This window comes from Pteropus vampyrus, unplaced genomic scaffold (assembly GCF_000151845.1).
Source record: "Pteropus vampyrus isolate Shadow unplaced genomic scaffold, Pvam_2.0 Scaffold95, whole genome shotgun sequence".
NCBI lineage: Eukaryota > Metazoa > Chordata > Mammalia > Chiroptera > Pteropodidae > Pteropus > Pteropus vampyrus.
Genome location: NW_011888876.1, coordinates 4,128,514 through 4,151,792, shown reverse-complemented (window position 1 = coordinate 4,151,792; position 23,279 = coordinate 4,128,514). Strand labels below are relative to the sequence as shown.

General features: G+C 51.6%; 2 protein-coding genes across 3 annotated transcripts in view; one reads left to right on the top strand and one right to left on the bottom strand.

The window, feature by feature from the left end:
• The first annotated feature begins 14,316 nt into the window (after positions 1-14,316).
• Positions 14,317-19,228, top strand: WDR38 (WD repeat domain 38). 2 transcript variants are annotated; one of them, XM_023533080.1, is made up of 8 exons: positions 15,454-15,571; positions 16,094-16,214; positions 17,181-17,473; positions 17,822-17,902; positions 18,172-18,303; positions 18,437-18,586; positions 19,001-19,048; positions 19,154-19,228. In XM_023533080.1, exons 1-8 carry the CDS (start codon positions 15,503-15,505, stop codon positions 19,226-19,228), a joined length of 969 nt encoding a protein of 322 aa, XP_023388848.1. In that variant the 5' UTR covers positions 15,454-15,502. The 2 variants fall into 2 exon arrangements, 1 of the variants encoding a protein (XP_023388848.1); XR_002781344.1 differs by lacking the exons at positions 15,454-15,571; positions 17,181-17,473; positions 17,822-17,902; ... (2 more) ...; positions 19,001-19,048; positions 19,154-19,228 and adding an exon at positions 14,317-15,428 and having other exon boundaries at positions 16,094-16,273.
• Positions 19,229-19,560: 332 nt separating this feature from the next.
• Positions 19,561-23,279, bottom strand: part of RPL35 (ribosomal protein L35) — a 20,940-nt gene continuing 17,221 nt past the window's right edge. The window contains exons 3-4 of the mRNA XM_011364297.2: positions 22,452-22,533; positions 19,561-19,749 (exon numbers count right to left, since the gene is read on the bottom strand). Coding sequence (XP_011362599.1) covers positions 19,600-19,749; positions 22,452-22,533 — 232 coding nt within the window. The 3' untranslated portion in view covers positions 19,561-19,599. The remainder of the gene's footprint in view (positions 19,750-22,451; positions 22,534-23,279) is intronic.

Below are 23,279 nucleotides of genomic sequence, written 5' to 3'. Positions count from 1 at the left end.
CTGGAGTAACTCTTTTACTCTCTGCCTCAGTTTCTTCATCTATTAAGTTTCTTCATCTGCGACAGCACCCACCCCACAGAGCTGATGAGGATTAACCCAGATAAACCACACAAAGAGCTTAGAGCAGCCCCTGCCTGTGGTAGACCTTGGTAAATTGCTAGCTCCTTGTTCTGTGCAATGAGTGTGGGGCACAGGGGTGGAGAGACTGAGCCGAGGCTGGGAAAGTCGATGGGGCCACTATAAGTTCTCAACAGGAGAATGACATATGGAGGTCAGGGTGACTGCAGGAGCGGGGAGGGTGGGCTTCAGGGTGTACAGAGAGCATCGATAGAGTGATCAGAACCCAGGGGTGAGGCTGTGGGCACAGGGAAGTGGAAGATTCTAGAGAGTCTGCTAGGGGCTGAATTGTGTTCCTTCCAAATTTATATGTTGAAGTCTTAATTTCTAACGCTTGAGACTGTGGAGATAGAGTCTTTCAAGATGTAATTAAGGTAAGATGAGGTCATTAGGGTGGGGGCTAACCCTATGACAGGTGTCCTTACAAGAAGAGATTAGGACAAGACAAGCACACAGGAAAGACTATGTGAAAACCCAGCCAGAAGGCAGCCTTTTACAAGTCGAGGAGAGAAACCTCAGAAGGAACCAACCCTGAGACACCTTGATCTTGGACTTTCAGCCTTCAGAACTGTGAGACAATAGATTTCTGTTGTTCAAGCTACCAGCCTGTGGTACCTCCTTATGGCCGACCAAGCAAACTAATAGAGTCCAACGGTGGAGTGAAGAGACTGGGGGTTGCCTGGATGCGGGAGTGAAGGGGCAGAGAGAACAACCCCTGGATTCTGGCTGACACAAGAGGTAGAAGGAAGCACCATCGTTGAGATGGGACAGGTGTGGACGTAAAAAGGGTGAACTCCACTGCTTGCTTGCGGGAGACATCCGCAATATGAAATAACCCAGGGGAGGAATTGTGAGCCCTTGTGCCAGCCTCCGCCCCTCCCATCTCCTGCCTCGTAGGCTCCGAGGACCCCGGCTCCAGGCCCTGCCAGGATTCTGCCACACCAAGTGTATCGGGCTTGCTAGCTCTATGCACTGGTGACAGATGCTGTCACACTCAGTCCCAGTGCAGCCTGGGTGGGGCACTGCCAGCTGGGCATTGCCTCAGCGTAAGGAAGTGGAAGGAAGAGAGGCCCAGCTAAGGCACAGCACCCAGAGATAGGTCCAAGGGCGCTCATCCTTCCAGGAAAACATTCTGGTCACCAGGATATAGCTCACCATCTTGCAGCTGGCCCAGCCCAAGCACATGGGCATTATTTGGCAACTCTTTCACTCTTGGTGATAATAAGAAGACCCACTGCCCAGGTGTGTATGTCTCTCCAGGCTCAGAGAGATGAGCTGACTTGTCTAGGGACACACAGTTGGTTGGACAGTCCTGTCTCACACTGGAGCCCGTGGTCTTAACCGCTCTGATGGTTTTGCAAGTTTTCTTTGGGTGATCTACATTTGACTTTGACGATAACTTCTCACGAGCACAGAGATTACATAAAGAGAGGTCATCTCTGAACATGTGGCTTTGAATTTTACGTTTAAGAAATGTGTTGTTGTTGTTGTTGTTGTTGTTGTTGTTGTTGTTGTTGTTTTAAAGGAGGTTGTGAGGCTCATCTGCTAAAAATATTAAGTGTAACAACTTGGAAGCAGTAATTATTGCAAAGCACTTGGTCGGAACAAATGTCTGCCAATTCCAGGCCCTGCCCCAGAGCAACCCTTGGGGAGCACCCCACCTCCTCAGGGGTCCCGGCCAAAGCCACTTCCGCAGACTCAGCTGGGAGTTCTGAGCCCGCCTGGAAGCTGGCCTGCTTCCCAGCTGTGGTTTTTGCCCTGATGTACTGGGAGCCGTCCCATGGCCTGGGGCCGGCTTTGGCTGGTTCCTCGCCTCCTACAGGAGGTTAGAGGAGAACTGGGGCCTGGATGCAGCAGGTCCTGGGTTCAAATCCCACCTCCACGTCCTCGAGGCCCACAAGCCCCGAGCATGGGCTGCGGAGCCAGACCTTGGCTTGGAACCCAGACTTGACCATTTCCTGGCTGTGTGGCCTTGGGCAACTCGCTGCCCTCTGCAATTCAGTTTCCTCGCTTCTCACATGAGGGTTAGAATGGTACTGACCTCACAGGCTCGAGGGGAACGTTAAATGACCCGATATGCATAAAGCACTTGGAACGGTGTCTGACACAAAGTGCCTGGTACATGTGGGTTAGTACTGTTCCTGTGTCTTTGAGCAGCGCCCCTTCACCTCCCTGAGCCTCGGTTTCCCCATCTGTACAATGGGAATGATCAGATCATGGATGGACAGATGAGATGAGATGATGCAAGACAAACGCTTAGCATAGACCCTGGCAATTACTGAATGTTCGACGAAATCATTAGTGATTATTCCAAAGCCCTTCTGGAGCCTCATATTCTGGAAAAACTGCCTGAGAAGGGTAAAAAATTAAATTAGAGAGAGGAGAGGCACAGCCAAGCCATTTAACAATTTCTAGAACAATGGTGTCCAGGATCCCCGAGGCCCTGTAAGCACCTTGGTAAATGGCACATGATGGGCACAGGGACAAAGAACCATGGATGGGCTGGAAAGCAGCTTGCTCTCATGCAGAGGCTGGCAGCTGGCAACAGGGAATTCTGGGAGTGGAAGCAGCTGGGAGGATGTCAGTTGTGGATCTCGGGGACTAGGCTAGGGTGAGGCTACTGCCAAGGCCAAGAGCCGGGTGGAGTGTGGCAGCCTGGAATCTGAGTCCGTGGGTGGGACAGGGGCAGGGTTCCAATCTGGCCATGAGCTCAGGCGAGTCCCTGCCCGTCTGAGCCACACTTTCCTCATCTGTTAAGTGGGGTCATAATGCGCTGAATGATTCAAAGAGTACATATGCGTTCTGTGCCAGGTGCAAGGTAGGTGCTCTGTAACAGGGCTGTTATGACAACCTGGAAGCCCTGTCAGGGGAGAAGCTGGTGACAGATGCACCTGACTGTACCTGAGACAGCCCAGGCAGGTGGCTGGGATGGAGGGCCCCCTGAGCCTGGCCATTATGGCATCTTGGGCTTCCCTCCTTGGCTCCCACTGCAGACTGAGCAGACCTGGGCAGTTCCCCTGAAGTCCTACATGGGAAAACAGATTTTCCAGCCTAACAGTGGGCCTGGGCCTGGTCCAGTGGGCAGTGGAGAGGGGCCCTGTAAGTGAGGCTGCCCTCCCAAGTGCCTTCTGGACCCCCCACCGCATGCTCTGCAAACTTCTTCCTGAGACACCTTGGGCCCTTCCCCCACCCAGCTGCTATCAGATCAGCGCAGGTTCCTCCCCGGAGCCAGTGCTAGGCGCTGAACTAAGCTCTTACTTGCATGAAAAATAAACAACAGTCCTGCAAGGTGGACTCTGTGATCCCATTCCTGGGCTCTGAGCTATCCAACACCTCACTCAGCATCACACAGTAAGGGTCCAGCCCAGGCAGACCAGTTGCCCCTTGCTCAGGATCCACACTGCCTTCAACTCTGTGGGAAGAGCACTGGTTTGGGAGTCCGTAGGCCTGGGCTCTGCCTCCCCCTTTGGTGACCTCGGACCACCTTCCAACAGTGAAGGTGAGCCCCGCCTGCATCCCCTAGATGGGATCCGGGACAACGAGTATTACCCTCTGTATCAGTCATGGTTCTTCAGAGAAACAGAACCAATAGGATGGGGAGAGGTGACCAAACAGCCCAGGTCCCACTGGGAAAGTGAGAAATCTGACCCATGTCCATGTATATGTCTCAGTTAACACCTTTAGGGAGTAGGATTTGAGGTGATTTTTACTTCTTTCTTTATATCTTCCTATCGTCTAGTATTTTAAAAAATTGCACATGCATAAATTTATAATCACAAAAACATTAAATGATTTTTCATTTTGAAAAAATAAGACATTTTCTGAGAATATATCATCTTAGGTAGATAAAACATTTTAAAAATAGGTTTGCAAAAACAGTGCAGAGTCTACAACTAATCATCAAAAGATTCAGAAAAAAGCTTAGACGAAACAAATGAGACAAAGCTTAGCTATTGGAAAGTCGGGGTGGAAGATAAATGGGTATTCATTGTACTATATTTGGAAATTTTCTGGGAGTTTAAATGTTCCAAATAAATAGTTGGTCAAGAGAGTAAAAATTTAAAATAACCCAAGATGGGAGTCGGTGTCGATGTGGATGGGACATACATTTATTACCAACCTCGATGACGGATACTTGAGGAAAGACGTCAGATTTTAATAAGTTAATAATTACAGGCTATAATCTTTAGGGGAACCATTAAAAGTGCCCTAAATTTTTATTTCCAAACTACTCTAGAGGGAAAAACAAGTAATCTGAGTAAAGTAAGAAAAGAGAGAAAAAAAGAAACTTACAAAAAGCAAGATAAATAGAAGGCACAAAAGAAGGTAAGTTTAAATACCCAAGTAAATCAGTAATTACATTAAATGTAAATGGACCAGATGATCCAGTTGAAAGACATGCCTCTAAAACCAAAGGATACAGCAAAGTCAAAAATAAAGATACACCATTCAAATAACAACAAAAGGAAAACCAGCATAGCTATATCAATAGCAGACAAAATAGGCTTATGGCCAAAATCATTACAGAACTAGACATTTCATAGAGACGAGAGGTTTGATTCATCACGAAAACTAACAATTTAAAAATTATATGCACCTAATAAAGTAACTTAGAAATATATGACACAAATATTGGAAGAAATACAAGGAGAGACAGACGAAGCTCACTGTCATAATGGGAGATTGTAAGATTTTTTCCTCAGTAATTGATAGAAAAGGTAGGGGAAAAAAACCAATGTGCATCTAGATTAAGAAAGCTGATCTAATGGATCCATCTAGAACCCTGCAGCCCACACTTGCAAAAGGCACAGCCTTTGCAAGGACAATGCAACAAGTGACCACATATGTGCCATGAAGCAAAGCATTCAATTCATTCTGAGCATGGTGTGACCACATGCATTCAATCTAGAAATAAATTACAAGAAGGCTAACTGGAAAATCCCCACACATTTGGAAGTTAAAAAACACACTTCAAGGACAGAATCATGATGAAAAACTCAAAAACAGACAGAAGTAGAGAGAACCACTTGGAGCCTGGGGGAGGGGCAGCTCCCTGGGCCCCCCATCAGTCTTGGTTAGGTGGGACATTGAGATATGTGGCCATCTCACCCCATTATTTCTGAGCTGTTTTTCGAAGCCAGCATTTATTGAGCACCTAGTGTGTGCCAGTCTGTTAGCTCTCTGGTGACTTCTCACCACGAACCGCGGTTCCCATTATCATCTCCATTCCACAGAGGAGAAAGCCGAGGCTTGGAGAAGTTAGGTGACTTGCCCAAAGTCACCCAGTTATAAAGCAGCCTACGGCTTTCAGACTCCATGTTTTTAATTACCTACAAAGCTGGTACAATTGATATTCTCATTTTTCAGATTAGAAAATTGAGGCTTATGGTACAAGGCAAGTAAGTGGTAGGATTTGAACTGGGGATTTGAACCCAGGTCTAGATGGCTGTTAAGCCTTTACAGAGTGGGAAACTGAGGCTGAGAGCTGCTGGGACTTGCATGGGAACACACAGCTGGGAATGGCACCAGACTGAGATTCGGGCCTGAGCTTCTGGAAAGGGAAACAAGCCTGAGAGGAAATGATCACAAATGCCTCCCACCCCCACCCAGACAGGAAGGAAGGGACAATGGCCCAGATGGACTGAAGGAGAGGGCTTCTCACCCACTGGCTCCCAGACACAGAGGCCCCAGGGCTGAGGAGAGTCCTTTATCATGAGGTCTCAGGGGTGGGGGCTGCTGAGCAAACAGCAGTTCCCTACCAATGACACAAAATGGCCATTGAGTAAAGTCCAGGCCTGGGGGGAAGGAGGGGCTGTCGTGACCAGCCCCCAAGTGGAGGAGGGAGCTGCTGCCTACAGGGCATCCCAGCCGCAACCCATTCAACTTGCTGATGAGGAAACTAAGAGGCTGGCCTGGGATCACACAGCCTGTCAGCTCTGTAGACTCTGGGCGAGGACCGGGTGGTGCCTGTAGGAGTCAGTGCACTGCTCCAGACATGGACAGATGAGCCCAGGCAGCCACAAGTTGCCTACAGTTAACGCTGGAGCCCCAGCTCCAGGTGGCTCAGAGCAGCCCTAGCCCAGAGAGGCCTAGGAGTTCAAGGTCACACAGCAGTAGAGGCTGCCACTCTCTCCTTGCCCGGCCAGGCCAGAGCTGCTCCCGCTTTCTGGCCGCAGCTCTGTTCCTCCCCCTCCCCCGTCTCCCAACCCCCATCTGTACCAGCTGTCTCCTTGGAGGGCAGCACAAGCCTAATCCGGTTTCCACAGGGCATGTGGGTGCCAGGTGTGGCTGAGACAGTTGGGAAGGCAGGTGGGCAGAGGGGGCGGTAGCTGCAGGAGGCTCCAGGGGATCGAATACCACAGCAGCTGCTGTGCACCTGCTCTGGGCTGCCTGAGAGGGCCAGGCATCCTGTGGTTGACCAGATCTTGTGCAGCCTGGCCCTGCCACTGACGCTGGTTGGTAATCCTAGTTTTGAGTCTCTTCCTCTCCCAGGCCCTTCATGTCCCCATCTGCATGCTACCCATCTGATGTGGTGATGTACTGAAGTTTGCATAGCATGGCGCCTGCTGCTACCGTGATGGTTTATTATTATTATTATTACCTCCTGGTGGCCTGAGAAGAAAAGGTCATGAGGCCAAAGAACCTCTACATGGAGGCCTGGTGGGCCGCTTGACCCTTGGATTCAGTTCCTTTTGAAGCCCATCCTGGGCCACCTCCTTGTCCTTACCGAATACACTTCGCTGCTCCCCATGGCCCACCCACTGCTTGTGGCAGCACAGTCCATAAATCTTGTGCAATTAGCCCAGAACCTGCCACCCCCCACCCCGCCCCACTGTGCTCTTCCTCCCAATCTTTCACCCCTCAAGGAGCTCCAAGTTTCTTTCTTACCCATCTCAGGGTTCCATGACATCTACTTTGAGAACCACTGCCCAAGGAATGTGATCCAAGCCCCTCAGCCCAGGATTAAAGGCCTCCATCCCAGGTACCGCTCCTCAGCGGCTCACTGTTTTCCCGTAGAAGTCACCATGGGTGGACCAGTGCCCCCCACACCCCATTCCTGCCTCCTAGACCTTCTGTTTTGCATCAGCAGAGACCATTTTAACTCCGGAGGCCTGAAAGACCACAGTCTCCTCTCAGAATGCCTCCCTGACTGCCTGAAGGTCTCATTCCTCCTCCAGAGAACTCTGGGGCCCTGTAGAGCTCAGCTGGCAGGCTCAGAGGGGTCGAGGGGCAGAATCGGGTGAAGCAGGAGAGAGGAATATAGGTGGGAGGAAGGCGGTGGGGGTGGAGGACAAAATAAAGAAGGAAGGAAGGAAAGGGAAAGAAGAGGAGGGGAGAGGCTGGTGTGGGTCCTCGCAGTAAGCCCCATCCCCTCTTCCGCTCCCCAACCCCACCCGGAGGCCAAGCCCATCGCCCCCACCCAGTCCCTGGCTCCAGGGGGGAAGGAGATTCCAGGAGCCCCGTTTCAGGGCCCAAGGTGGGCCACCGGCCCAGGGGACCAGGGGATAGGGGATAGGAACCACTTCTCATCTGGGCCTCTTGCCCTTCAATCCTCTGGGTAAAGTGTCAGGGCTGGTCCAGGTTCAGGTTCCACCTGGGGTCACACCGGGGGGACTCAAAGAGGTAGGACAGGGTTTCCAATTCAGTGAGCAGAGCTGTGGCCGTGGCTGTCTAGCCGATGCTGTTGGGTCGGCCAGCCTGGAGGCTATAGGTTCTACCTCTAGGGGCTCCACTCCCAGATGACCTGCCTTCCTAGGTTACTTCCCATGGTAGAGTCAGGTCCCTCAAAAACTCTAAGAAGTTAAGGTAGGGTCCCCAGATGCCAACCTTGGTCTGTTGCCTTCACAGATGCACCAGAACTGGTCTAAGCCTCACCCTGTCCCAACCTTTCTCCCCCAGAGCCAAGATGGACCCAAGGAGACCAGGGGCTGGGCACCAACTTCTTCTGGAGCATCTCTATGCAGGGATCAGGGGAGGATGAACCCAGCCAGGGTAGGGATGGGCATCTGAGGAGACTTGGGCTAGCGTCCCAAGGCCTCACCACTTATTTGGTTCTGAGCAAAGAAATACCGCATGCCCTTTCTCAAGGCATCCATGCAGGCACGTGGCAGTTCACCGTCTATTGAGCACTTACTTTCTGCTCAGCCCAGGCTGGGCTCAGGAGGCCCCCAGAGCTGACCCTGGCACCATGGAGAGGGCAGGGCAAGCAGTGGAAACAGCTCACATGGGCTCTGATGTCAGACAGCTTGGGCTTGAGTTCCAGCTCTGCCTCCTTCTCATGTTAAGGCTAAGTCCTGGGCATATTGAACCTCAGTTTCCCCATCTGTGAAATAGAGGTGAAGCTTCCCACAAGGTGGGGTCATTAGGAAAAAATCACATGAAGCGAGGGATGTGAATAGGAGACCAAAACTGTACTGATGAGTGCTCTAGATAAAACACCTAACGTGGCCATTGATTCATTCATTCACATATTCTTTCATTCAAAAAGCATTTTCAGAACCTCCTCTGGGCCCGGCCTGAGACAGGCATGAATCCCACGGAGAAGGGACCTGAGTTCAGGACTCGGGCCTGGCATCAGCTGGTCTGCCCATCAGTCGTGTGGTCTTGGGTGAGTTACTTCCCCTTTCCGAACTTATTCTCCTTACTGCATAAAATGGGCTCATACTCCCCTCTGAAGATTGACCGAGATCCATCACTCCAAACAGCCCTTGAGTGCTGGGAGCTTCACTCCTTTCTTCTCCTTGTCTCCTGCCTTTTGTTGGTCTGGGACTAATTTCTTCTGGATACTGTGAGAAAGTAGCAGGTGGGACTTGACCCTAGGCTACAAGTTGAGGAGACAGACATGATGACTGAGGCTTGAATGGGTATGGCCACACGAAGAGTTATTGGTAATCACCGAGAATCAAGCAGCCATTTCCTGAGCCCTACAACATGCAAGGCCAAGAGCTCTGTTTACTGTCCCATTTAACTAGCAACACCTCCCTTCGCAGAGCCCTTTGGGCCAAACACCACTATTTCCACTTTACAGAGGGAAAACAGGGTTCAAAGTAGAAGTCACTAGAAGGACACCCACTGTCTAAACTGTTCACAGCAGTCCCCTTAAGGAGCGAGCCCATAGGCACAGTGACACGTGTGTCTTTCATTTTTTTTGGCCTTCTATATATACATACATATTTTTTTTTTGCAGCCAGAATGTAATTTAAAACACTTTTTAAATAAAAAACATTGGTTTGTGTGCTAGGAATAAAGCTGTGTAGAAACGTGACAGGGCCCAGAGGAGGCCCAGAGAAGTCAGACAGGCCCGGGTTCGGTTCCCCATGCCTGCTGCAAGACCCAGCCCTTCCGTCTCTGCCACCAGCCCAGGGGCAAGGTAGCACCAAGCGCCACTTGAAATTGTAGGCACAAGTCTCACCTGAAGAATGACAACGGCTACTGCACCGGGAGCTCGGGGAATGGATGATTGCCCCGGTGTCCTCAGACTGCTCTTTACCATTGTTATGTCCAGGACAATCTAAGAATTTAGAAAATTAAACGAAATACCCTTTCAGTCCTCTCTGACTGGGTCGTGATCCTGCCTCCACAGCCAGATGGGCCTATCACAAGGGCCTGCCTGGCTACTCACTCCCATCACCCTCATTGCGTTCTAATCTGGGCTGGCATCAGGAGGGTGGTGTGTTCAAGACCTCCACGATGCTCATCCCAGGACCTCGGAGATTTCTCCTTTTCTTTAAGAGTCACTGGGACGTGGGAGAGGCCCATGAGTCCTGTGGGTAAGAGTCCCTGAATCCAAGAGCCTGGAACACAGGCACTGGGCCAGGGGCCCACACTCAGCAGAGTGGGTGGTGCTCAGGTCTCCTGAGCTTCTCAGGTTTCTTCTGGCATCCGGGTCACTTTGCTACCCAAACAGAAAAACAGCCTTAAAGAAAAAATAATGCTAAAAATATAATAAAGTAAATAAATAAGACTAAGCTTCTAGATCTAGTAAATTGTAACCCAAGAGAATCAGAGTGAAAGGTGTGACTCTGAAGCCACAAGAATGGCCCAGAAGCCAGAAGCCAGAAGCCAGGAGAAAGTACCATTGCCCCATTTTTCTAAAGAGTGTGACTCCAGCAGTCGTGGACTAGTTAGCTTAACATTGATTGCCAAGCACGTACTAGACAGATTATTCGGTAGTGATTTGAGAGCGCTCAGAAAAGGAAGTGGTGGCCAGAAATGCCAACGACGGTCATTGGCATTAAATCTAGTCACTCTTGCCTCTCTCCTTTAATAACAGGACAATTGTGCCCAATTCAGATACACCTACCTCCGTTTCTGTAAGACATGGGAATGTGTCTTCACACATGGGATTACAATGGAAAAATGTGGATTCACCATATAATAATACTTTAATAAGACAGCTGACCAAAAAGAGCACTGACTATGCTCCAGATGCTGTTCCAAGCACTTAGCATGTGTTAACTCCATCCTCACGGCAAGCCTGATAAGATGGGTCATAATCACTACCCTCACTGTAGACATGAGGGAAAGGAAGCACAGAGCAGTTAGGTAAATCTGCCTGGGGTCACAGCTAGTGGGTGGTGGAGTCAGAAATTTGAACACAACTGTCTGGCCCCGAACCCACAGCTGCACAGCTGGCTTTAAACTGACCTAGAGATCCTGGATTGATTAACCAGAGGCAGCTGGAGGTGGGAGTAGAAGCCTGGATCTTACCAGGACTGCCAATCAAGATGCCCCACCCTCCACTCACCGAGGAGTGGGCGTGTGACCTTAACTAGGCCAATTATTTGCTCACTCAGGACCCAGAACAGCTTAGGCTTCGCCCTGGATTCTCAGCCCTTGCTTCCTGCCCTTCCTTGGTTTGCAGTCCTTCCCATCTGTGATTCCCATATGGTCCCTTTTGCCATTGATGGCTTCTGTTGTTTGCAACCCAAGAGTCCTGCTTGAGTTAGAGTTCATCACTCTCATCTTCACCCAGATCTGCTCCTGAGGGAGTGCACCCTACCCCAACCCACAGTGAGTCCATGATCCTGCTGGGTATGAATGGGTGCAAAAAAGTGAGAATCACTGGCAGTCTCTAGTGGTAGACCACAGGGCTCTGTCTTTAATCTTGTCCCACTGATCGTAATTTTCACAATTTTGATCTAGAACACAGAAGGCCTACTCATAAAATTTGCAGCTGCCACAGTGCAGAATTAATGCTTTGTACATTAGAAGCTGGACTTAACAACACTTTCGAGACTAGACAGCTGGATGGGAGCCAAGAAGATGACATTTAACCAGCATAATGTAAAGTCTTGCATGTGTTTCCGAAGGATCCATTGTGCAAGTACCAGACCGGGGAGAGGGGAGTTGGCTAGACAGTAGTCCATGGGAAGAAACTCTCACTGCAAATTCAGTGAGTCACCAGAATAACGTAGCTGTCGAAACACAAATGCCTCTAGTAATGCAATCCGCGTGTCCTTGAACACTAGAGATGACAAGCACCTTTCAACTTGGCCCTTGTCAGTCCATACACAGAGCATATTTCCAGTTCTGATCTTCACACTTGGGGAGGGACAATGACAATTACAGTTCATTCCAAAACGGGTGGCCCAGGTTTGGGGAAACCAGGGAGATTGGGGGGCGTTGATCACCCTTGGGGATTTAGGATCCCTGTGTGTAAATAACTGCAGAGGAATCCCAGAGAAGAGGCCCTAAAGGCATAATACTAGGGGACCAGCTGTGGAAATTACAGAGATGTTTTAGTTAAAGTCCCCCAGGTGGCAAATAAACAAAACCAGACCGGCACTCACTAAGTTAAAAAAAAAAAAGGGAACTTAGGAAAACAGGTGCTTTTTAGGACAGCAGCCCTAGGGACTGGAGCCGGGAGCTGGAAAGCTGGCAGGAACTGGGCAGTCTGACTCTCTCTCTCTCTTCCTTACTTGCTCTCTTGCTGCAAAACAGCTTTCTCTGCTTCCTGGGACACTGTTGGAAGTGCATCCTGGCCCTGGCACTGCATAATCCACCAAACTGCTCAGGATGGGGTTAGTGGAGACAAGAAATGTGGAGGGGGGAGGAAGACAGAAGGAGCAGGCAAGGCGGGCAGGGACCAAGAGGCGGGATCAGTTATTAAAGAGTAACCCAACAAACGCCGGGGTGCCCACTGCCCATCTTCAAGCCAGAACACCAGGAGCAAGTACTCTGCAAGGCCCCGTGTCCCCTCCCTTGGTGATTCGAGAGTGTCTTGTTCTCTGCTTTTCCTTATAGTTTCAATACCTATGGATGGATGCCTGAGAAACGAGGGTTGCCTTTGGCATGTCTTGGTTTTTATGTGACGGGGTATGTCTATAGCATCTTCTGTCTCGATGCTGTTTTTGCTGAGCATGTTTGTGAGATGCTTGCATGTTGATATGCAGAGCTGTAGTTTGTTCATTTCCCTGGCTGTATAGCTTTCATTATCTGACTACGCAACCCTTCATTTCTACGGTCTTTGTCTATTCAAGTTGTTTCCAGCCTTCCAGAACTACAAACAGTGCTGGATATGTCCCTGAGTGTGGAATTGCCCACCTTCCACTCTGTTAGTGCAAGGCAGACTCTCACTCACCCAGGATTGTCCAGCTTTCTCATGATGGTTTAGGCTGTCCTGCGGGATAGCGAGGTATCCCAACCTTCCCAGGTTATACTAGAAGAATGTCTCATGCAACAAATGAGTCAGGAGCTTGAGGTTATTGGACATGGGGTTGAATCTCGTCTTTATTGCTTTCTAGCTGTGTGACCTTGAGCATGTCATTTCCTTCTCTGAATCTCCAGTTTTCTCTTTAGAATGGCTATTACCAATGGCAGTTTCAGAGGAAACCAAGGAGCCTGCAAAGGCAGCTACTTTGAGGAAATGAAGAGAGCAAGGCTGGTCCCAGGACCATGGGTGTTTAGGGGAGCAGCAGGAGTGGCAAAGGCCAGCGTAGAGCCCTCTTCCAGATAGTCTGGGCTCGGGGAGGAGAGAATGTGGCAGGCTCCCTAAGAAGGAAGAGACAGTCCAGGGGTGGAAAATGTCCCCCAGAGACCCTCTTGGAAAGACTAGAATCTAGGCCCCCCAATCTCATGGGCAGAAACACTTCTGCTGCCACCGTGACTATGACGCACCAGTGCTTCGCCCCCACTTTGGACCATATCCTGCAGGTGCAGCCCCTGCCAGGCATGAAGGCACACAGCCCTTGATGTCTGGTCCCCCTCTACATCATGAGGTGTACCTGGGCTGTGGGTCACTTGGGGGCCTGGCAAAGGGCATTCGTGTCTGGGCTCTAAGCTAAAGAAACAAAGGAGGACGTCGCAGCCTCCTCCTGCCTTCTTTGAGCACTTACTGCACACCAGGTGACCTTGACAGGCACCATCCCACCAACTCCTCACAAGGCAGTGACCGTGAGTACCCCCATTTTACAGATAAGGAAACAGAGGTACTGAGAGATCGGGCGGCTTGCCCAAGGTTACAGAGCTGGTCATTGGCAGAACCCAGGTTTAACCTGGACTTGTGGCTCTAATGCTCATCTCTGGGGCAGCAGCTTTGACTTAGTCTGGGGGTTGGGCAAGGGATGGCCACGGTAGGGGCGAGGGGGGAGTGATATTCAAGCTGATCCGAGGAGGACAGGCCAAGAGGCATGGAAGAAAGGACCCTTGTAGTTCAAGGAGCAAGGTGGGAGCAGGGGACTGTGAGTGGCAGGATGAGGCAGGAGAGGTAGACATAATGATGCTTTGGCCCCCAAGGCCCCTCGAATTCATGGTGGGTGTTTCCAACCACAGACTCCTGAGTTGAGCAGAAAGGTTTTAACCCTAGCTCCACCCCTACTGGCCAAGGGGATGAGTTCTGTCTAGAGGGCTCTGGGAGTGATGGGCTGGGCCTTCCAGGTAGAGTAGGAACAACCAGGTGGCTGGGGAAATGACAGATGGTGCATGGGCTGGGGGTGCCTGAGCAGAGGGAGGGGGAGGGCCTGAGGAGCCAGCTAAGGGGGAGCCATGTCTGGGACCCAAATCTAGGGTTGAAGGATGGTCTTAGAGGCCCAATTTAGACAGGTCCCTCTGGAGTCAATTCAGTGTCCTGGGAACCTCTGGGAGTTAGAATGGGGGTGGGGCTGCCTCAAAGCCACCATTGTGCCCCCCTCTCCCGCCTGACTGTCTGGGGCCTAAAATAGAGCAGGAGCTCAGAGGATCTCAGATCTCCCGTGAGAAGGGTTTCTGGCACAGCGTCTGGGGGGAGGGGTGTGAGTCACCACTGGGAACCCTTGAGTTTGAAGCTCCCAAAGCCCAGATGCCCCACCCCCACCCCCAGGGACAGTGGGGCAAAGGTTGTCTCAGTCTCACCCCTGTCCTGCTGTGGGGGATGGTCCGGGCCTTAGCTCTGCCATGGAGGTGCTGGGTGACTGGCCCAAATCTGCTCCCTCGGGACCTGTTTCCCAGATGTACCAAGAGTCCAGGGACCTGGACATCCTTTGTGAGGCTCCCGGAATTCATGGCAGGTGGTCCCAATATAGGCTCCCAGAGTCAGACAGGCATGGGATGAAGTCCTGGTTCCTTTCCTGTTAGCTGAGTGACCTTGGGGGCAAGTCTCCACTCATCTTAGAGCCTGTTTCCTCATCTGTAAAATAGACATTGAAACCAAGTCCTGTTCTTTCCCTGTTTCAGCCTGAACTATCCAACGAGGATCTTGACAGCTCCTGGGGCCTCTGTGCATGGCTGCCGCATCCTCAGATGGCATACTTTGTGCTTCCGGGAACGTTAACGACAGTGACATCACTTTTTAGTGTCCTGTGCTTTTACACACACTACCTCTGGCTCCCCACATCCTGGAAGGCAAAGATGGGTATCATTTCCAGCCCTTTCTGTGGGAGCTCTCAGCTTCGGTACTGGCCACTCCTGGAGAAAAGGGGTCTTGGCTCCAGGACACCTACGAGGTGGCAGGCCCTGCGCTTGGCTCAAGCTTGGATTCCTGGGGGGCAGGGATGATCCTCCCCATTGTGCAAACGGGGAAACAGGCTCCAAGGGGGCTGTGGGTCCTTTGCGAACAGATCAGCACTGTGGCCGAGTTCAGAGCAGCAGGAGAGGCAGGCGAGCTGTGTGGGGCTGGCGTGCCCTCTCGCGGCAGCCGTGCGCCACCAGAGCCACCCAAGCCCCATCTTAGAGCCGCCCACGGGCCTGACTGCTATGGCGCCACCTCCCCGGAGCTGAGAACTCTCTCCCAGTCTGTCTCCTCCTGGCTTCCCAGAGCCCCCAGAGCGGCTGTGCGCCCCGCCCCGCCCCGATTGCCATGGAGACCGCTAGTACACAGTTTTCTCCTTCACGTTGTAAGTACCGGGTCCGCAGCCCGACCAGCGCCCGTCTAGGAGGGAGCGGGCCGGGGCTGGCCGGCTGCGGGCCCATGAACAGCTGGGCCCCAGGGACGCTGGCTGTGGGGAGAGTGAAATTCTTCAGCCGGCATCGCGGGGAGGTGAGGCCCGTTGGCTCTGCTCAGAGTGGTTCCTGGCTTCGCGTAGTGCGAAGTTCAGAGCGCTTGCTGGGCTTCGGATGCAGAATGGGCTCCAGGTTCCACGCTCTAGTTCCAGAGAAGGTTTAAACTCCTTCCTGGCTGACTTGTGTTCTTTGGACTCTGGCCTTAAAGAGAACTCAGAGCTTCGAGTAGATTCTGACCTTCTAGTCCTGGGCTCCAGCTCTAGAATGGGGCTCTTGGCTCAGATCTGGTTCTGGTGAAGGCTCCAGCCTCTGGCTTCAGCGAGGCTCTGAGCTTCAGGTTCAGGATTTACGGGGCTCCGGAAAGAGCTGCAGGATCCTGGCTCTGACTGCAGTGGTTCCTGGGTTCTGGGCTCTGACTGTAGAGTGAGACCTGAAGTCCCCATTCCAACCCCAGGCTCCTAGGGGCATGTTTAGGGCTGGCCCAAGTATCTGGGGTCGAGCTTGAGCAGGATGTTGGTTCTTGTCCCAGGGTGAGACTACTTTTGCCCTCTCATTCCAGGTCAACTCCTCTGCCTTCTCTCCTGACTGCCAGACACTGCTCACAGCCTCAGAGGATGGCTGTGTGTATGGCTGGAAGACCCAGAGTGGGCATCTGCTGTGGAGGCTGGGTGGCCACACAGGTGGGGCTCCTCTGCCTGGATGGGGAGACCGAGGCCCATGTTCCAGCATTTTACAGAGCCTACCACAATGACCTCCGACGTTTGAGCTGAGCATCTGTGCAAGACAGCCTGGGCAGGGCTGGGGCAGCAGACAGGACCTGGTCCCTGGGGCCTGACTCTTGCAGACCTGGCCTCAGATCCTACTACTTTTTTACAAAATTGTTTTAAAATATATTTACCATTTTAACAATTTTTAAGTGTACAGTTGAGTGTTGTTACCTATGTTCACATTGTGCAGCTAATCTCCAGAACTTTTCACCTTGCAAAACTGAAACTCTATGCCCATTAAACATCCTATTCCTCCCCTCACCCAACGCTGGCAACCCTCATTGCACTGTCTCTGTGAATTGGACTAAATACCTTGTATAAGTGGAATCATACAATATTTCCGTGACTGCCTGACTTTTCTTAGCATGTCCTTAAAGTTCATCTATGTTTCACCCACCATTTTGACTGTTTGTGTTGTCACCTCTCTGAGCCTCTAATTCCTTCTTAGAATGGGGATAATAGTTGCTACCCTGTAGGATAAGATAATGCAAGCAAAGTGCCTAGCAACCAGTAAGTACTCAGCAGATATAACTATTATAATGAGACGAGGAAACATGGTAATTACAGGGCAGGTTGATTGATGCTATAATAGGGAAAATCCAGGGACTGGGGAGCTCAAAGGAGGCAATGAACCTAGGCTGGGCTGTCGTTTTTTCTGGGAGGTGCCTGCATTCGATTGGGTATTGATTTTCCGAATGGGCAAATTGGGGTTGGGTGTTCCAGACCAAGACACAGAAGTGCAGGAATTTCCAGGTGGTGAGGGTTAGAAGTGCACAGGGGAGGCAGGCTTCAAGGCTGGAGTTATTAGCAGGTGTCCGAACCCAAGGGCTGGAAGTGGAGGGCAGTGCCCTATTGCCTAACCACAGCCACCCACCCCAGGCCCCGTGAAGTTCTGCCGCTTCTCCCCTGACGGCCGCCTCTTTGCCAGCACCTCTTGTGACCGCACCATCCGCCTGTGGGATGTAGCAGAAACAAAGTGCCTACAGGTCCTAAAGGGTGAGTGGGCTGGATGGGACTGGGAGCCAACCAGCCAGGCCTGGGTTCCCTTTCAGACCTTGCTGTGCCACCTCGCAGGTCACCAGAGGAGTGTGGAGACAGTCAGTTTCAGCCCTGACTCGAAGCAGCTGGCATCTGGTGGCTGGGACAAGCGGGTGATCCTCTGGGAGGTGCAGGTATGAGGCCTGGGATCCTGAGACACGAACCCTCCATACTGGCCCCAGAAAGGTCTTTCCCAGTCTTCCCCAATGCCTGTGTCCACAACTCGCACCCAAGATTCCCTTGCATCTGGCTGCGGCTACCTCCCAGCCTCCCCGCACATACCAGCCCTCATGCCCATGAGGTTCCCCCTGCCTGGACTGCCCTCTCCTGTCAAAGACCTGGAAGCCCCCCAGACCCTGCATTACCTCACATTGCCCGGGCAGCCTCACAAGGAGGTCCTGGGTCTGAACCATCTGAAGCCTAGCACCTGGCACTGCGAAGCTTCAGGGCTGTCCTCCAAAGCTCAGGGCTCTCTCCTTCAGTCTGGCCAGGTGCTGCGCCACTTAGTTGGGCATCAAGACTCCATCCAGAGCAGTGACTTTGCACCCAACTCAGACTGTCTGGTGAGACACATCCCCTCTGCCTGGGCCCCACCTCAGTAGCCCCACCTGGTGAGGGAACCTAGTGTCAACATCCACTTTTCACCTGGGATGAAGCAGTGATTATAATTCCAGACCTTGACTGGGTGACTTTGCTCATCTGAGCCTGTCCCCTTCTCTGTAAGATGGGGTTCCACAGGGTTTGGTGAAATGGCGCCTGCTTTCCGAGTCCACTCAGCCTAGGAACCAGGGGTGTGGGCTGGCCGGTCCATGCTCAGGGCTGCTGTCTGCAGGCCACTGGCTCCTGGGACTCCACCATTCGCATCTGGGACCTTCGGGCAAGGACCCCAGAGATCTTCTACCAGGAACTGGAGGGTCACAGTGGCAACATCAGCTGTCTATGCTACTCAGCTTCTGGCCTCTTGGTGAGCTAGGCTGCCCTGGGTTCTAGGCTGGCCCTTTACTGGATGCAAGACCCTTGGAGGTCATGGGCCATTCTGGGGCCCAGTGAGCATGCAGGCCCTAAACCCTCGGGCTGACGAGCTGTCCACTGTTCAGGCATCTGGCTCCTGGGACAAGACTATCCACATCTGGAAGCCCTCGATCAGAAGCCTGCTTGTCCAGCTCAAGGGCCACGCCACGTGGGTGAAGAGCATAGCTTTCTCCCCCAACGGGTTGCAGCTGGCCAGTGCTGGCTACTCTCACATGGTAACCACACCCCGCCAGGTCTCTCCTCCTGGCAAACTGCTACCCCCACATCCTCCCTCCCAGAGCCTTCGGCACTCTGTCCAGCAAGGTCCATATCCCTATTTGCCCTAAACGGGAGGGTGCCAAGGGCAGGACCCAGATGTCAGCCACTTCTGCAACTGGTGCCTGGCACTAAGGTCTATGTTGGCCCAAATGTTAGTGACACTTCTATGACTCGAACAGCTTCAGGGGAAAGGAAATTGTATTACACTGATTTTTTATATCAAGTATCATGTTGGGCATTATTAAATATATTTCACAGACAACAAAATCCAGACCAAGAGGTTAACATGTTGGCTAGGGCTCACCCCAAGGTGATTTCAAAGATACTTGTGTGGTGAGGCTCTCTACCTTTCTGTTTGTTTCCACTTGCAGGTCAAAGTCTGGGACTGCAACACAGGAAAGTGCATTGAAACCCTGACGGTAAGGCCTGTGGCAGTAGCACCCACGGGCACAGTAGAAGGCTTGCCAGGGGGCCGGTGGCAGGCAGGACTCACATCCCCAGAGCCCATGACGTGTTTTTGGCAGGGAGTCCTGGATGTGGCCCACGCCTGTGTCTTCACCCCAGATGGAAAACTTTTGGTGTCTGGAGCTGCTGATTAGGCGAGATGCCAAGTTCGCCGCCTGATTAAATCACCTGGAGACTCTCAAAGACAACGCTACCACGCCTGGCTCTCAGACCGCATACCCTGCCTCTCCCTGCCAAGGTGTGTGGACTTGGCAGAATGAACTCATGAAAGGTCAGGCAGGTCCATGCCACAGGCCCAAAGTAACCATAACAGAGCACCCAAGTTCCCTGAAGCCACAACTGTCACAGGCCCACACCAGGGCAGCCAATGGCTTGTAGGCAGGCCTGCTAAAATCCATCAGCCACCACTAACCATAACTAGGGCCACACCGGCCCATGGTTAGTTGAAAACACCTAGAAACTCAAAGCAACTCAGCCAGTGTGTGCTTTATTGACGTCGTGATACTCAGGCCTTGACTGCGTATTTCCGCAGTGGGTACAGCCGCTCCTTCCGCTGCTGCTTCTTGGTCTTCAGGTTCTCTTCGTGCTTGTTGAGGCGGCGGCGCATGGCACGTGTTTTCTTGGGCCGCAGATCCAGGGGCTTGTACTTCTTACCCTGGGTGATGGAGAGCAGGGGGAATCTGAGGAGAGTTTCTGCAATAGCTAAAGCCGCCCCGGCACTGGAGCTGAGCTGTTGGGAGGGCACTGGGAAATGCTGGGATGTGACTGATGGGAGGTGCATGGCTGGGCTGGGGAGGAGAGTTCGTAGACATATGTATGAGGAGCTGTACGACACCCAGCCTGGCAGGGGACTATCAATATGGGACTAGGGACAGACTGAGATGTAAGCAGGCCGTATACTTTGCTCACTAGTTCATATAATTTCCTCAAATTCAAAGGTATGGGGAGAGATAATCCCCATTTTTAAAAAAGTCTATTAAATTACTGGGCTGAAAAGCAAGTAAACTTGTCTAAATCTCAGCAAAGCAGTGGCAGAACTGGGGTTTGCACCCAAGTGAACAAACTTCCTGCTCAGTGCTCTTTCCACCTGTCTGATTCCCTGCCATGGAGTCAACATCACACCCAACCCAGTCAAGGGTACGTGGCACCCACCAAGTCCTGGGCGTGGTCTCTGTTATCTTGGTGTAAATTATGCAAGCTGAGGGAGGGGGGCACGCTTAACCTGGTGCTTGATAAATCAGGAGGGTCTGCCAGATCCCTGTGGTGTTCCCTATGACAACATTCCCATTTAACACGAGCCCCTGAGCTTGGCCAAAGCCATACTGCTCAGAGGCAAAGCCCCCTTCTCTGCCTTGGCGGCCTAATGCTACTCCTGCTCCCAGACTTTTAACAGGGCCATCGTCTCTCTGCCCCTGGCTCCCATTCAGTCCTGCCCCACTTGCTCCCAGTGAGCAGGTGCGGACTAAGGCAGCTCTCATGGTCTCTCCTTTGTTCTGCAAAGGTCTTCTGGGACCTCTTTGGCTTGAGGCCCTGTGCTGGGTGCTGGCTTGGCAACAAATCAGACCTAGTCCCTGCTCAAGGAGCTCCTGGCCCAGTGGAGAAGACTGAACAGATAACAAGTGGCTCATCAGTAGAGACGATTCACCTAGTTAAATGGCAATAGCCTCAAAAGCAAGCAACGTGGATGCCAATTGAAAGGGGGAGAAAACAGTGCACAGAAATCCTGAACGATGACAGCTCAGGCTCTTTCTGGGAATTACCAACAGCCTGAGGGTGGGCACAGGGCAGGTACATGTGAGGTAAATGAGGTTCAGGTCGTGAACAGCCTCGGGGCAGAAAACTGCAGAAAGAAGCAGATGAGGACAAGCTCTGGAGGAAACTGGGAAGCACAAGTCTCTGTCCATCCACATATCACACATTGGGTGGCACAGATCAGGACCTTGTCTATTTCAAACTTACTAAGCTCCTAGAGACCTGCCATTCAATAGAGTGGCCGCTAGCCACATGTACTGTTTACATTAAACATTCAGTCCTCAGTCACCATAGCCACACTGAGTGCTCAATAGGCACGTGACCAGAGGTAGGACTGTATTGGACAGAGTAGGTACAGAACATGCCTGTAACCACAGAAAAACTACTGGATGCAGTGACAGCAGAGACTTCACTTCCACTTCCCTGAATGGTGTCTGATATGGCTGCACTCAAACTGGGTGGTTACAAAGACAATGCTTCCAGGCCCCCACCTGTCTGGTTCCCTTAGAGCCTGATGAAAGCTTCAGGCCCAATCTTCAGAAAAACATTCCCAAATGGCAGTATACCCCCCCACCCCCCACATGCTGCTGTTCCCTGGGAAGCTAGCCCAGACACACCATGATGGCTTAAAAAAAAAAAAAAAAAGTCAAACCTTCCATTTATTCAAACACTAATTTGGGAGTTGAAGTCATTTCATAGATGTAATTAGAGCCCCTAATCAGTTGATTTTAATTAAGAGAATATCCTGGGTAATCAGAGTGAGCCCGAAAAAATCAATTGAAAGGCACTAAAGGCACGGCTGGGGCTTTCCCTAAGTAATCCCACGGCAGGACAGTTGCTTCAACCTGTGTCACGACTTCCAGCCCGCCCATGATCTTCTCTTCTAGACAGCCTGAGTGTGGACTTATTAGCCAGGCCCCACAATCACATAAGCCAACTCCCTATAATAAAATGAATGCATGTATACATGCACGGTCTCCTACTGGTTCGGTGTCATTGCCTGAACCCTGATAAGTCTACTTTAAAGATGAGACCAAAAAAAAAAAAAAAAAGGCTGTCAAAATCCTAGGCTGTGAGGTCAGACACCTGTGGGAATCTCCCAGGAGCACTCAATCCACCGCTCCCAAAGACATAATTTGGAACCTAGGTCAAATCACTCTCTGAATTGTAGGTGGCCCTGAGCAACTTAACCTCTCTGAGCTTTGGGGTCGTCTCCCAAAAAACAAGGATGTCAGGTGCTTCGCAGTGACTAACACAGTGCTAGTAAGGCAAATGTTTAACAGTCAGTCCTCGTGGACTGTCCAAACGCATTCAGCTGGTCATGCTGCATCCAAAACCCAAGTTTCCAGCCAGACTCCCACCATACCGTTTTCTTAACTGCGACTCTGAGGAAATGCAGTCTGCAGGCCATATGCTAGTGCAAGATGCTGGAAAGAAGGTGAAACCACCTACAAGCTGGGAAGGCTCTGGATAGCCCAACTACACCTAGGCAAAGCTCTGGTCCACACTCCCCAGAAGAACCTCTTCATACTGACCCCTTCGCCAAGGGAGGGCTGGAACTTTGCTCCCTGCAGCCAAGCACCGCCCCCACACACCCCTACTCACCTTGTAGAATTTCCTGAGGTTCTCTTTCTGAGTCTGGTTAATGACGGTGAGAACGCGGGCGATAGATTTGCGAACAACTCGGCTACAAAAACAAAAGATGTCAGTGAAGATGGTGAAGACACATGGCGTCCCCCAAAGCACCTCGTCCAGGGCCTGACCCAGATCTCAAAGTGCAGGGGCATTCCCCACCAGCTCACCCATACTCACCCAGGGGGCACCTAACCCAGCTGGGAGGAAGGGCTCTAGGGGTGAGGCCTAAGACACTACTGGAGACCGGCATCCCAGGGTGAGAATGAGAAGGGCTGAGTGTCCACTCAGGAGGCTTAATGAGGAGTGGTGGAGGGTAGATTGGGGAAGACCTTCCATGCCAGGGGCATGAAACCGACCTAACCAATGCCTATCTGAAAGAGCTAAATGGGAAGAATCATGCCACAAGCTGGGGAAGCAGGGTGATTTTAAGGAGTAACAACAGGGGCCATGTAGGAAGGAAAAGTACTATGGGACAGGAGAGCCTAAAGCTAGGAACCAGCTGGGGATAGGTGAACCTATGTCATGCTGACTAAGAAGCATGCTGGGGACGAGGAGAGGCTCACTCAGTAGATAGCTGGTAAACCTAGTTTTGAGGATTCGGCCAGAAATGTGCTTATTGTTCCCAAACTCATTTGATCACCTCTCACCACGGTAGGAAGGCTGGGGGCCCATTTCAGAGAAGAGGAAAAGAAAATGGCTGGTGAGCCAACCTGCTCATAAGGTAGGATGTGGCAGAAGTGGAATGTGTCCAGATGGACAGACTCCATTTACTAAGTGAGGGTAAAAAAATCAAGTGGC

Excerpts from the sequence above, each read along its gene's own strand:
- WDR38 (XM_023533080.1), top strand. The coding sequence starts at position 15,503 with ATGAACAGCTGGGCCCCAGGGACGCTGGCTGTGGGGAGAGTGAAATTC. Across the intron at positions 17,474-17,821 it reads TGATCCTCTGGGAGGTGCAG|TCTGGCCAGGTGCTGCGCCA; the intron begins GTATGAGGCCTG and ends TCTCTCCTTCAG. Across the intron at positions 19,049-19,153 it reads AGTGCATTGAAACCCTGACG|GGAGTCCTGGATGTGGCCCA; the intron begins GTAAGGCCTGTG and ends TGTTTTTGGCAG.